The following is a 16,134-nucleotide window of genomic DNA, read 5'->3' on the forward strand; positions in this document are numbered from 1 at the left end:
ACTTCAGAGCTTTCACAGACTCCATATTGAAAATACTGGCCCACCCCTGTTTGTGTAAGCCTTTGAGAGCATGTTTGAACTTGTCAGAAAAATTAATGATACACATATTTTGAACAAGTTTCATGGACATGAGACTTTTCTAGTGTTCCCACAGTAAAAGTTGACAATGCACTGAACATTATTAACAAAGGTCTAACCAATAGGCCAATCATGACAATTTGTGTTTATGTGAAATAAAGTGTTGCAAAAAAAATCAATAAAGCATTTAAAAAGAGCATCAGACTAAGAATATAAAAAATACCTCCTTATTCGCCAGCCAATAACGTTCAATCCAGTTCTTAATTTAACATTGCTGCTATACAAATCACAGGATTTCAGCAACTCTATGTTGACAGACAATTCATCTTCATTGTCAGAGTCTGCAATTTTCCGCAGACTGAAACATAAATTCAAGCAAATTATAAAAACACAGTTTTTTTTTTGCCCGATTTTATAGCCGAAATTCGGCTATGTTCCCAATCAAAAAAGTATTTGTTTTTCCCAAAATTCCCAATGAAAAAAAAAAAATTTTTTTTTTTAGAAAGAAGTCGTATGTGTATTTTATCTCAATTTTAATTCAATTACATCTAACAAAGGATTATATGTTTTTTTTCTTTTAATTTGAATGATTATTAACAGTTAAATCAAATTTAGCATTTCCCTAATCAGTGGACTTTTCATGTGGAAAAAAGGCTAATGAATTTATTTTCCCAATTTCATGAAAATGCCGATAAAATTCCCAATTCCAAAGCCATGGGCTATCTTCCCAAAAAGTGGAAAAAAAACCCTGAAACATAACACATAAACGTAAAATATAAGCAAACCATATTTAATTTATGTGTTTTCAACAATATATAAACAATAGCATATCACCAATAACAATTAAACATGTATGGAATATCAAGCATGGCCAAGGCTTCATTTAAAGAAACACCCTTATTATCTTTGGTTGTGCTCGTACCAACTTAATATGAATTATTAAAATGAGTTGCAGTGGAGTCAACTTTTATTGCAATACATTTCCCCTTTAACACTCGATATAGTGTTGAAAATGATCCATACATTTTACAAAATTAAAGTTATAGTTAAATGCCCTTGTGCAATCTTTTTCATTTATGACAGTTAACATTCATACATTTTTTTTAACAATTATGTGTGACATTTAAAAAATAGACATTAACAAAGAGGTAAACCACCAATAAAATTACAAAGTTGAAAAAAAAGCCATAACAAACACAAAATTAAATGTATGGTAATCATCGCTTCTAAAATGAGTTCCTCTGGTGATAGTTAACAAGTATACTACTTTTGATCCAAATATTTTGACGATTGCTGAGAAATGGACTGACCAAATTGTAAACAAGAGCTGTAAACAAAAAGTAAACAAGAGGACAGCGCGGTCGACTATTCGATTGCTTGACAGTATAACGAAAGCCATCATGGAGATGGGGGGGGGGGGGGGGGTTTCGTGAGTGGTGTGTGGTCATTTAATAGATGATATTTTTAAAGTAATGGATTTTTTTTTTAGGGGGGGGGGGGAGATTCTGGGTTTGGCATGGGGAACAGTTTTGGTGGCGTGCATTGTGGTATGCCAGGTAAGTGTTGTTTTGTCAAAGTATGAATCAAATGTGATCATAAATAAAGATGGTATGGCAATTTAAGCAAAATGTTCAATTATCTATGTATAAAAGGGGCCATCATTCTGACAGAATGCTTGATACAATTGTCTGCTCTTTTTAAAAGGTTGGGGTCATGTTGGTTAACAAGTATGCAAAATATGAAAGCAATATATCAAGGGACATAGGAAATATTTGGGGTAGTACGCAGAATTTAACATTTGCACGCTAACGCTAACCGGAACAGGAACGCCGGGTTGAGTCGGATAGCTCCACTATATATATTTCATATAAAATAGTCGAGCTAAAAAAAGGCCATTACTATAACAAATTAATTTTCAGGTTGTCCGCAATTGTGAAATGTGATACCCATACGATAGTTTATATGGGAAGCAATATTGATTCAAATATCTTTGATGATCTCTGAGAATGAATCTAAACAAAAAATCAATCAACAATAACATAACTAATTAACAAGGCAAAAAATTGTCACAAAACCAGGTTTTCAGTTGAAACAAAGTCTTATATAGGGAAACAATTCAAAAATGTGTATTGTTAACCACCTTGTGTAAAATTGACTTTGATTTCATTTAGAAAAAATGGCTGATACAGAGAGACAACTCATAATCAAAATGTGCATTCTTACTAATTGTTCATAGTTACAGAGTTGTTTCAAAATCAATCTATTTTTAGTTGTGGCAACCTTGACCTTGGAGATATTGACATAATGTTTTCGTGACACACACCATCCAATAATGGTGAACAAAATTAATGTGCCAAATGATTTTAAAATGTCACAATGAATGACATAGTAATGGCCAAGACAAGCTCATTTATTGCCATTTTTGACCTTCAAACTCAAATTGTGGACCTTGACCTTGGAGATATCAACGCGATTCTTTCCCGCCAAACACCGTCTAATGATGGTGAACAAATGTGCCAAATGATTTTAAATCTGACAATGAATCACAAGTTATGGCCAGGACAAGCTAATTTATGGCAATTTTTTACCTTCAAACTTAAATTGTGACCTTCACCTTGGAAATATCCACGTAATTTTTTCGTGCGACACACAGTGTAATGATGGGGAACAAATGTGCCAATGATTTTAAAATCTGATGATGAACGAAAAAGTTATGGCCCGAGCAGCTTGTTCCGCCCACCTATCGAATAACCTGGTTACAAATGGCAATAAGTATGAATAAACATATTTTAGGTAACTGCCTTTGTAAAATATGTTCCCCTACATTGTAATAATTAATACCAAATTTGAATGAAATATCTTTCATGGTTTCTGAGAAATGGACCTGAACAAAAAGTGAGGCCAAGATCGGGATCTTAAATTAGTTCAGATTTGTTTTAAAATCAAACCTTTTCAAAATAGCGTCCTTGTGCTGCAGTGCATTGTTTTCATGAACTCGCAACCAACGATCCCATGCCTGCTCTCTATGGAAACTTGCATGTAAATACAATGCAATCTACAAAAAAGGAAATTTATCAGTACACACAATAAGCCAAATATTCAAATCTTTTTAACATATTATTTTCCAGAACAGAAGGAAATTTGTAAGTTTAAATAGAAATATTTGCAAACAATGTTATTTTCTTTGGATAAATTGCCAATAATTCAACTCTATTCAATTCATCAGACCATGCAAATAAGGCAATTTAGCAACAGCGTGGCCTTGACATTTGGAGTAAAAACAAAAAATGAATAGAATTCTTTGTCTTCAAACAAACATTCAGAAAGCACTTCAACAAGCAAATTCGTAGAATTGATATCCCCCGCAACATATGCTTTGTTTGAGGATGGATGCAAATTGGACGGATTGAACAAACTGACAGATTTTTTCAAGAAACAAAGGGCCATAACTTCTGGTTTTAACAGATGGTGTAAAATGCCATTTGGCGTGAATCATCCTCTTATGCATATATATACTCATACGAAGTTTCAATGAAATCAGCCAAAGCACTTTCCAAGATATGGCTCCGGACACAAAAGTGACGGACGGACAGCCGGACAGACAGCGCCAAAAACAATATCCCCTCCGCATCTGGCGGGGATATCTACTCATACCAAGTTTATATGAAATCCGCTTCCAAGATTTCCGATTCCAAGACTTCCAAGATATTGCCTCGGACACAAAAGTGCATATAGTAAAAAGCATTTTTTCAAGATACAAAGGGCCATAACTCTGTTTTAACAGATGGTATACAATGCCATTTGGCGTGCAATCATCCTCTTATGCATATATATACTCATACAAAGTTTCAATGAAATCCGCCAAAGCACTTCCAAGATATGGCTCCGGATACATAAGTGCCGGACGGACAGCCGGACGGACAGACAAACGCCAAAACAATATCCCTCCGCCTCTGGCGGGGGATAATAAAGCTGTCAAAGAAAATATATTCACACGATTTTGTGATATTGTACTTAAATGTATCAATGCCACATTCAATAGAGGTCTTCATCGTGTGGTTAACAACCATTTCTTCAAAATTTGAAGAAAAGGCATGATATTTGAATCGAACAATGATTGTTGGAAATTTGTTCATGTGGCCTTAAGACTGTTGCATTTGAGTAATCAACACCAAAAATTTCTTTGAGAACTTAGTGTCAAAGAGAACTTAAGTTATCTTTCTGATGACGTTGGGTCTAACAACAGACCAACTGACTGACGAATGGATTCCACTGAACCTAATATTACATCCAATACCAAACTTTGTTAGGACAGGTTTAATATTATTGTGTAATTAAAAGATCACTCCAGTTGTAAATCACTATTGCAGAACAATAATCAAAAACAACTATAAGGATTTGACATCAAGATACTAATGCTTATAAGTTCAGCACAAGTTGAATTACCTTTGAAACATTCCTCTACGGCAGAGATTTCTCTCTGATCAAGATCGCAAACAAAGGATCTTGGTTTCCAGTTTGGACACCAGCCCTTGATGACCTCCAACGCACTTTTTATCTCATGCGCTGTCTCTTTCTCCAGTAGGAAAGTCCCTACTGGGAGGTATCCTGTTCCAGTCAACACAGCCATAAAAAAGACACATACATTGTATTTGGAAGTGTTGTATGTGCTATCCATCACCACTGTGCTCCCATACTTCATTAACATTTTTCGTTGAAATTCGGATTGATGCACAAATAGCAATGTTTGCGGAACACCCTCTGATGAAATTCCACTAAAACAAAACATTCACTATTATTTGTGACAAAATGAGAAATGACAGTTTTTATAACTTCATATTTATAGTTATATAATTAATAACAGTATGTTTTGATTTTCTTTCTCTTAAGCCCCTTTAACTTTTTTCCTCCAAAGGTTTATGTAAGCTTAGCTGGCCCACAGTATGCGACGAGAGGGTTTAAATGGGGCTATTATATCACTCACTACAGTGATATATCAAAGAAAGAGCACCAGCTGGACAGATTTGGAAAATTAAATCCATTTAGAGGCCATTAATATGGAGCTCTCAGTAAACTCGAAACAGAAATTTGGAATGAACACTTCATTCAGTCAGATATTGCAAGATTCATGAAAAGTCTCGCAATAGTTAGTATAACAAGAAAATTCAATTAATTTTTGGTATCCCCCAAAGAATTAAAAAAAATCAGTCATTGTCAATCGCTTAATGAAAACAATCTGAACTACCCAAATTATCTTGACAAAGCTTATGTCAGAAACACAAAAAACACATTCAATTTGAATTTCATTACAATCTCTACATCGAACCAGACACACAAAGTTAACAATTTCAAACAATAAAGGACCAGACATCTAGAGCTGAACTCAACAAAACTGGCAAGTTTACCAGCACAATAAAATAGCAAATATTTATTTTATATGCATGATTTTCATACAATAGTTATACAACAGTTCATGGCAGAACAAAATACTTAATTTCACTAAACAAGAAACCGTCAGAGACAGATGATGCTCCCCAAGGGTTTTTTGTCACAATATTGAACAATATTTCAGATAAAAGCAAGTGTGTGATTTAAGAACCATCTAAGGGGAGGAAACTGCCCTAACCCTCTTACAGAATTTAGTTAAACTCTTCATTTGTATATAGATCCAGCAAAGTTTATAACTAATTGTAAATAAGTTTACATTGAAAGGGAGGAAATCAGCTAAAGGAGGAAAAAACACACCCCTGAAAAGGAAACGTCTTGAGGGGCATAACTTTGGACAAAATAATACGATGGATGGTTTAGCAACTTAAAAATTCCAAAGGGCCATAACTCTCTAAATAAATCATCTAACCAGAACCCACAAATAACATGCGCATCTCCTGTTGGTAGTGAAGCTTCCCATAAAGCTGCATTGAATTCCAGTCAGTAGTTGGGGAGAAATAGCCCGTACAAGAATTGCACTATTTGTACAGTTTATAAAATTTTTCAAAGGGCCTGTGAAAAATCATCCGACCATAACCGGCTGATAATATGCACATCTCCTGTTGTGAAGCTTCCCATAAAGTTTCATTGAATTTCCGTAATAAGTTGCTGAGAAAAAGCTCGGACAATAATTGCACTATATGTACAATGGAAAATTGGAAAGGGCCATAACTCTGTGAAAAATCATCCGACCAGAACTGGCTGATAATATGCACATCTCCTCTCAGTAGTAAAGCTTCCCATAAAGTTTCATTGAATTCCAGTCATTAGTTGCTGAGAAATAGCCCGGACAAGAACTGCACTATATGTACAGTTAAGGGAAAATTACAAAGGGCCATAACTTGGTGAAAAATCATCCGACCATAACCGGACCATAATATGCACAACTCCTCTTGGTAGTTAAGCTTCCCATAGTTTCATTGAATTCAAGTCATAAGTTGCTGAGAAATAGCCTGGACAGAAATTTTGCATGAACGGACGGACACACACGGAAGGACGGCCGGACAGATGAAGCGGCGACTATATGCTCCCCCAATTTTTTTGGGGGGAGCACAATTAAGGTGGCCTAACTCTTGAATACGAAGTTCATCCCAGCATAATTCATACATGCACCACAGCAATTAGATGATACACATTTATTTTAAGTTTCATTAAATTCCATGAAATTATTATTGACAAACATCAACAATAGATGTGTTTGACAGCAACACAACGCTGCTTTCAAGCCATATATTTGACATTTGACCTTGAAGGATGACCTTGACCTTTCCCCACTAAAATATGCAGATCCATGAGAAACACATGCATGCGAAATATCAATTTGCTATCTGAAGTGACATAGAAGTTATGAGCATTTTGAAACCTAAATGCAAAGTGTGACAGAAGGACAGACGGACAGACAGTCCGCTCACTATATGCCCTCCTTTGGGGGCATAAAAAAAACAACGCTCTGGCGGCAGAAAATTATATTTGAAATGATGCTAAAAAGAATTTTTGTGAAAATTGCCTAACCCTTACTTGGAACAAATGGTCATTTGAAGCAACTTCCTGATGGAAATATATACGAGTATGCCACTGAGACAACCAACAACCACACAATACTTTACAGGACCCTTCAGTGCACAGTTCAACTTAACAATGATGGATTTATATTTTTCAATGTGAGCCTACCTTGGACGAAAATGGAAATTGTCTGAAGGAGATTCCTTCTTCCATTCAGAAATTAAAGCAGTCAAATTTCCCTGATCATCATAACAGTGTCTGCAAAAAGCAAGAGTTCATGGAAGTATATTTAAAAAAATGGTACATGAAATTGAAAAATAAAAAAAGTATATCAAAATTTGAGGGACAACTGGTCAGATATTGAGTTCACACTGGCTGCACAATTTTCTCAACCTTTGGCAAAATATGATTTATTAAATTCACAATTAAATAAATGTATGAAAATGTGTTGGGAATAACTTACATATCTGATACAATATATTATTAAATAAACAATTGAAAATTTTTTATTGAAATATGGTGGGCAATTTTAGTGCATTTAAGTTATTTCTTAATACTGTATTAATTTGTAAGATAGTCACATTTGGTACAATGCCCTATTGAGTTTTGGTATGCATAGGCATTTAATACTCATTATCATATTGATTTATTTACTGATCCAACAGATATAGAAAGACATATTATATTATTAATAAAGTAATACATTTCATAAAATATTCTTATCAATAAAAGACATTTTCTATCTCAGCAATTATACAGTATTAACTTGAGCATGATAATATTCATTGCAGCGATTAACATTACTTAATATTTAATGAAAAAGTAAATATTTCATTTGTTTTCTTTGAAATGTTAACAACACTTGATATTTTGATGATATAATATACAAGAGCGTTGTCAGTTGACACCATGAATTTTTTTTAAAACATGAGCGGTGCAGGACGAGCGCGCCACCTTCCTTTGTGTTTGATGTCCCAGTGGTAGCCATTTGTATTAAGTAACATGCCCCTTTGAAATTAGTCTCTCCTGTTTCAACCAACATAGTTCTGTTCAAAATGAGGCATACATTTGGCAAAATTATATTCAAGCTTATCTGCCATTGTTAGTGTTTGCTTTTACAACAGCTATCATACATACTAAAACTAAACTGAGGAGCTGCGCCATGAGCGCATGATACGCCCGTCGTTCGCCAATGAAGTAGTAAGGTAATAAATAAATACGGTAGGACATTCAATGAAATCACGAAATTTTGACGAACAAAGTCCCATAACTCTGAAACGACAATTCAGAATTCCGTCAAAAACGAAAGGGGATCAGGGTTTATCAATATTAAGATTGTGTTGAAATTTGAAAAAAACCCATCGAAGGATATTTGAGCTACAGTAGGACATTCAATGAAATCACGAAATTTTGACAAACAAAGTCCCATAACTCTGGAACGACAATTCAGAATTCCGTCAAAAACGAAAGGGGATCAGGGTTTATCAATATGAAGATTGTGTTGAAATTTGAAAAAAATCCATCGAAGGATATTTGAGCTACAGTAGGACATTCAATGAAATCACGAAATTTTGACGAACAAAGTCCCATAACTCTGGAACGACAATTCAGAATTCCGTCAAAAACGAAAGGGGATCAGGGTTTATCAATATTAAGATTGTGTTGAAATTTGAAAAAAATCCATCAAAGGATATTTGAGCTACAGTAGGACATTCAATGAAATCACGAAATTTTGAAGAACAAAGTCCCATAACTCTGGAACGACAATTCAGAATTCCGTAAAAAACGAAAGGGGATCAGGGTTTGTCAATATTAAGATTGTGTTAAAATTTGAAGAAAATCTGTCAAAGGATATTTGACGTAGCGTACGACATTAACAGACGGACAGACGGACGGACGGACGGACAGACGCGGGGTATACCATAATACGTCCCGTCATAGACGGGCGTATAAAAAGGAATCTTTTATGTTGTTTTTTTTTTCTTCAAAAAATAAGACTTTGAAAATATTTTTTTTCAACAATAAAATCTACTTGAACTATTAGGTCATAAAACAAAACAATAATAAATTCTGATTGGTTTGACCTGGTGAAATGACATCCCCTTCATATTGTAAACATGCATGGAAAAATTGGACCAAATCTCTTTCAGCGGTATCTGATAAATATACCTATAAACAAAAAGTAACCAGCAACCAAATTTTCTATTTTGAACAATAAAATTCCTGGTACTCATGTGAAATATGTTAACCATGTTTCAATAAAAAGTTGTGGAAAGGTCTAGCTTCCAAAAAATACAGGTTGCTGCAAACAGGGTTGAGATATGGACCAGACATTTTAAGATAATTGCCTATATCCAGGGTATCCAAAAGTTGGATGCATGCAATTAGATGTTTTAGACACATCTGTTTCATTTGTTGTTGAATTTTCAGCCACATTATATAATATTTGCAAGATATTCATAATTTCTCCATTGACCATCCCATTGGGGCAGAATAAGTGTAACCAAACAGAAGCAGTGTGTAGCATCTGCCTATTTCTCTCCAGATCTTCCCAAAACATGCAAACCAATTTGGGCTAAAAACATGTGATGGTTTCTGAACCAACAAGTAACACAACGATAAAAATGTTAACTTTCAGTAACATTAGTTTGTCTGAATTAAATGAAGGGTAACCAGGTACCTGTCCTTGTTAAATTCCTTTCCCTTCTAACGGTAAAAAATTTAAAAAATATTTATCCAAATCTCTTTGACCATTTCTGAGAAATGAACAAAAAAGTATATGCTTATTACAATTAGAGAGTCGTGACAATAGCTCCTCTTGGTTGGTGTACAAGTTGATAGCCTTATCAATAAAGGGGTATTAATGCTATTCCTAATTGAGCAATTTATTTAAATCATTTTTAAAGTTGGTCATGTTTAATTAATAGAACTTTGCACATTTTTCTTGTAAATAATTGAGTACAGTGAAGGAATTTGACATTTGTAAACACATGTAAAAAAATCAATTACATATTGCGAAGTACACTATTTTTATTTAGAGCATGTGCACTTTCCAATGATTTCTTAAAAACAAAAACTGAGAAAATGATCTTATAAAGTAAATGACTATCTTTCAATTACTCAATCTCTTTTATTTTATTTACTGTTTTGTTAGTTATATTCACTTACATATTGCTTTTCAAAGCAGAAGATATGTGGAATCGAAGGTCCTGCATAGTTGGATGAAATCTTCTGTTTGACTTGGGAATGTGACTGTACTTGCTCTTCACAAACAATGCTATGTGGCTTTTCATTTCAGTGGCATTTGTTATGCCCTCCTTCATTGCAAGTTCCTTTATCTTTTGCAAAATCTCTTTGTCCAGGCGCTGCCCATAGCCAGCCTCCTTCAAGAATTCAACTTTTTTTATTTTTGTAAGTTTCATACATAAAGTATTTATCTCCTTCTGGTTTTCCATATGTTTTATAGGTTTCTTTCTACAACTCTTATTTCAAAATATCTCAGGCCTTTTCCAAGGTGCTTAAAAACCAGGAAACCCTGTGCCTAAATCTTTCATTTATTAACTGTCCTCACCAATTTGTGTTGCTTTCATTCTTCAACATGTATGTAAAATCAACCAGACAACCAATGTGAAATTAAAAGGTTGAATATCGTTTCAAATGCTGTTTATATATTAATTATTTGTACAAAAAATGAACCGTCTACAGTATAATAAGTTTTGATGTAGCAACTTAAAAATTAAACAAATTCAAACAGATACCACAGTATCACCCTTATCACGCATGTTTACACCAGTGCATTAGCAAATGTATGGGGAAAGGCCTGATACCTGTTTCACAGACTGTAATTAATATTTAAAAACTTTTACCATGTAAGTGCTGATAAAGCAAACAAGAGGCCCAAGTGTGCCATGAGTCACTTACATGAATACAAGCAAACTTACAAGCAAATGTTATAGTTTCACTAACAGGTATCTGATGATCTGACATAAAAACTTTCTACCTCCAGTTTCTTTCTGGGATGATTTGGGGACTTTTTTATTATTTACATGTACAGGAATAAGATTGGCCACAAGTGCCGAGATAATTTTTAACACAGGGCCATAATTTTATAAAATGTGGTTGAGGTCTACTTGATGATGTATCATGCCCTAAAGAATCAACATATTAACAATAACTTGTGAGATCTACTATACAAAATTCAATGCCAAATGAAAATGGATATTTAAGGACTGCAGTTTCATAAATATTTAAGATTTTAAAATACCAAATATCATAAATTGCATAAACACATTTATTGATAAGGAAGGGCTCAGAATTTGAAAATCTGGGTTAAGATCTTCCAGATTATCTTGCATGTGACATGTCTCATCTCTATGACTTGCTGTTGTACACAATAATTGTTAAGTTTTTAAAAGTATAATCTTACATTGATCTTGATTCCCATTACAAGTAATACAAACCTCGCCCATTACGTGATGTTCGTGGGTTCCAACATAGGCAACAAGAACACACACTTCGCCTCTCAAAGAAGAGACTTCAGCTGATTTTAGCCGATCTATGACAGCCTGTCTTTTCCGCCTTGTGTCTGTGCCTTCAAGCTATGTCATAAGTATTGTGCCATCAATGAAGAAAGTACAAAATTTGATTAAGTAACCTCCCTCAAAGACACATCTAATTTAAAACACTGACAAAAGTAACTAAACATCAAATTTACAGTAATTACTATTTCATATCCTTTTTATTTGCTCATTTTAGAGGGGCATACAGCTAGAATGGCAATTTCATTTTTAAATTATATGGTTACATGAAAAAAAATTATCTGAAGGATTCATTTTATTACACAGACCTGAATATAAAAAATCAAATGTAAATTATGCATTATATTAAATACAAACAAGAGATGTGGCCAAATCAATTTACCCCTGATCATTTGATCCGGGGGCATAAAACACAATTTCAATCAATTAAGGGGCCATAACTCTTTTAATGAAACCAACAAACTTCCAAATGTGCCAGCACAATATAACACTAAACATTAATTTTTAATTTCAATACATTTCATACAATAGTTGTTGAGAAACCGTTCATGGCAAAAAAATTCAATTAAGGAGCATAACTTTTGAGATACTAAGCCAATCCCCCCCAAAAATGCATGCACCACTGCTGTATGATGATACACTTTTATTTTTAGCTCATATAATTCTATGCAGTTTTTAACAGCTAAAAACTGACAAAAATTTACTAACAATTCTATTCATTTTGAAGGAATAACTATGAAATTACCAAGAATGTACAAACAGAATTCATGTGTACAGCAAGGTAATAAGATTCATGAACTTCCTTGCAATAGTACCCGAGACAATCCTCCGGACTGAAAAAGATCCTAAATTTCAATCAATAAGCCGGGCATATCTCTAGAGTTATGAAGACTATCAGAACAGAAAGTGTGCTTAAACCACTGCAGTATAATGATAAATACGTACTTAAAGGGGCCTTTTCACAGATTTTGGCATTTTTTTAACTTATTCATTAAACGCTTTATATTGATAAATGTTAACATTGGATCATAAAAGCTCCAGTAAAAAATCAAGAAAACAATTAAAAAAAGGAAAAGAACATTGCCCGGAGCAGGTTTCGAACCAGTGACCCCTGGAGTCCTGCCAGAGTCCTGAAGTAAAAACGCTTTAGCCTACTGAGCTATTACGCCGAGTACACATTCTTGACGTATTTTATACCTTAATAAGCAATCTTCGTAGTTTCACAAAATTTAACGACAAAAACAGAACTCTCCAAATTATTCAATCGTTTCGCGTTGCAACGCTTTATAATTTTTAGGTTTTAAAATCGTCAAAAGATGCATATAATGGCTATATTAGACCATGGTTAATGTTCAGTATTACTGTTTCCTCACAAATATCATAACTAAAACGAAAATTTGCAAATCTGAAACAACTTTTTTCAATTTTGTCAATTTTCCAAAGCGTGAAAAGATCAATTTAAGGTTTTGTGATTCAAAATGCAACAGTTACTGAGGAAAAGCTCAAGATGGAGAAAAAAAATCAATTTAAACAATTGAGGGGACATTACTCTGGAGTTTCATAGGCCATTCAAAAAGAATATACTTGTGCACAGTGTGCACTTTGATTTTAGAGCCAATGTAAAGGTCTTAGCATGACACAGACGGTGGTTGACAAGACAAGCTGGCTATGACAATACTGCGGGTATTCTCTGAAAACAGCAGAGCTTAAAAATTACAAACCAATATTAAATTTGTTTCTGACATGATTTGTGATTGTTCATTCCATTTCTTTTGATCTATTTTTAACATTTTCTTTAAACAAGTATTGCCTTAAAAATTTCCTCAAAAGTACACAGTTGATTTTTAAAATTCTATTTCATTATTTATAATAAATCATCTCACCTTATAGTCTGGGAACCGCAAGATGGTTTTCATTCGAATCTGGCAGCAACAGCCGTGTTTCTTTGTGTTTTGAATTATTTTCCTCTTGCCACCGGCGTATGCATGTTCGGGATCATTCTTAAATACATGTTCATGCACGAAATACATGCATTAATAAAATCAAGGATTCTGTTTATGAAATATATCAGGAACAGGTCATCAATGTGAATTCTGTCCACGTTTTACAGTGAAATTTGAAGCAAAATACTGATATAAGAAGAAACACACTACATACAGTGAATGAGCAAAATACAAACTTCAGCATTTCATGAAATAATAAGATGACATCCTATTTCTTCTGTAATAGCCTGTTGTAGATTTTTTTTCATGTGTCTTGTAAATAGAACATCCAATACCACAACTATCACATGGGGAAAAGGCCCCTATCTGAGGACATTTTCCAGCAACTAGTTGCGTGAGCATTCCCCAAAACATCTTGAAAATTCGACAATCATCAGCACAAAGACCACGAAGAAATTTCCCAACATCTTTTCTTTCAATGACATACATTCTGTGGATGATGGCAAATGACGCTTGTCGCGGGAAAAGTCTCCATATCCGTACTTTTCAAACAAATAATGAATAACTTGTCAAACCTACTGTTACTCGTCAAAAACAGTTGTATTATTAATTATGCCATGAAGCTAGATAGAATGTAACCCAATGGTTTGACAACCATAAGAAAAGTTGACTTTTAATGTGACATCATGCATGAATGACATGTGAATAATAATATCTAGAAAAAGTATTATTTTTAGTTTGACACAGATGCTTTTAAAAGGGACACGGAGATACCATTAAAACAATAACGTTTAGCTTAATTCATTTTGTTTAAACACTAAGAAATATATGTTAATGTGAGACCCTTAACTGATAGATAGACTTTACAAAATATGATTATGGATAAATCCGATAATTATGTATCACATGCTATACTTTGTTTCCCATATAATATAACCATCACAAATAGTTTTCATTCGACTAACCAATTACATTCCAATTTCCATTACATTATTACCACATCAAATGACATCATGGAATGTAAACAACTTTATTCACTGCACAGCAATTGATAAGCCAAGAATGCTTACAATGCCATGCCCAACTGGTAGATATATAACAACTGTCCTGGCACTTTCTCTTCCACCCAAGCAATCATGCTTACAAAGATGTTACCCAAATAATTAAAAATACCAGAAAAATATCATTTTCAATAATAATACAGTGTCTTTTCATTATTTTGTCACAAATTGTGTTATATGACAACCATACCGGCTGAGCTTTCTTTCTTTCCTTCCTATTAGGACCGTAGTGGCATTCTCTTACTTCTGTTCCCAATTGCACGAACGGACATCCATCAAATGGTATTGGCATGGAACCACGATTTTCGTAGAATCGAAACACAATGCCATCCGTAGTGCTTAATTCTACAATCATGTCATCAATAAAGCTACAGACATTCAATAAGTTCAGTATAACTTTACATTTATATCAACACAAAACACATAAAAAAATCATTTAAGTTTCTTATATATAGTCTATAAATGTAAGCTTGAAACTTGAGCATTTCATTGAATGCCTATTTCTAGGTATAAAACATATTCAATGGCGTTGTACAATAAAAAAAAAATATAAACACAATTTAAAAGCATACACAGGTACATCACGTATTACCTAAAAAATATGGGGAAAAAAAACACCAAAATTAATATAAAAATTTAAACTCATTTATGACTCATCCTCTATGAAAGAATTAATGTCATTTTCACATTAAATGTAGTTTCTTCTGAACATATAATTAAACAGCATAGGCAAAAGAGTCTCATCGACACGGATATAATGAGCCTTGTCGGATGATTATTTTGCCTTTTTTTCTCATCGCTGAGATTGTAGTATCATAAACATGGGTATGAAAAAAAACACACAGTTAAATTGACCAGTAAAAGAAGATGTAGACTTTGCCATTTAAAGTGTTAAGTGTTGTGATATTAATGCAGGATTTAGTAACATTTCTTCACACAATAGCATATTACTTGTAAACATCTAAGAAATATTACCTTTTCATACATGTATATATATGGCAAACATTATTTTAGGAAATAACAACTTCATAATCAGTCAAGCCCTCCCTTGATTAAACTGGGTATGAACTTTCATCAAACATGAACAAAGTTGAAAAACAATGAACAGTCATAAATAATGCGAAATGTTTAAACTGCTGCTTTAACCAAATATACATATATATATATATAACTTACCTATACCTTTATGCCATCTGTCCAAGCTGTTGAATGCTGATAAATTTCTATTCTAAAAAACTTCAGAAGTACATTTCTAAAATGATCAAGAGTTGACGTGCTCATTTTAAGTAACAAATTTTAAATTTATATATATATTAAATGACTGAAATTGTTATTCTTAAATTACAAATATATATAAATAAAATTATAAACATTAAATATTCAAAATAAAATTAATGTATGTTTTGTTACCTGTTTAAGATCTTTTTGTGTGCTTGCTGATGGCATTGATAAGTACCCATTGACATTGTACAATTTTACATGTACATGTACAATGAATATCTTACAAACACCAGAAATTGTTGA

General features: G+C 33.5%; 1 protein-coding gene across 1 annotated transcript in view; it reads right to left on the minus strand.

Moving 5' to 3' along the window:
* LOC127836659 (uncharacterized) overlaps positions 1-15,894 on the minus strand; it is a 59,554-nt gene extending 43,660 nt beyond the window's left edge. Inside the window, exons 1-7 of the mRNA XM_052363379.1 lie at positions 15,787-15,894; positions 14,801-14,955; positions 13,490-13,606; positions 11,529-11,666; positions 10,237-10,451; positions 7,237-7,326; positions 4,525-4,853 (exon numbers count right to left, since the gene is read on the minus strand). Of these exons, the coding sequence (XP_052219339.1) occupies positions 4,525-4,853; positions 7,237-7,326; positions 10,237-10,451; positions 11,529-11,666; positions 13,490-13,606; positions 14,801-14,902 (991 nt within the window). The 5' untranslated portion in view covers positions 14,903-14,955; positions 15,787-15,894. The remainder of the gene's footprint in view (positions 1-4,524; positions 4,854-7,236; positions 7,327-10,236; positions 10,452-11,528; positions 11,667-13,489; positions 13,607-14,800; positions 14,956-15,786) is intronic.
* Between the last annotated feature and the right edge of the window lie 240 nt (positions 15,895-16,134).

This window comes from Dreissena polymorpha, chromosome 1 (genome assembly GCF_020536995.1).
Source record: "Dreissena polymorpha isolate Duluth1 chromosome 1, UMN_Dpol_1.0, whole genome shotgun sequence".
NCBI lineage: Eukaryota > Metazoa > Mollusca > Bivalvia > Myida > Dreissenidae > Dreissena > Dreissena polymorpha.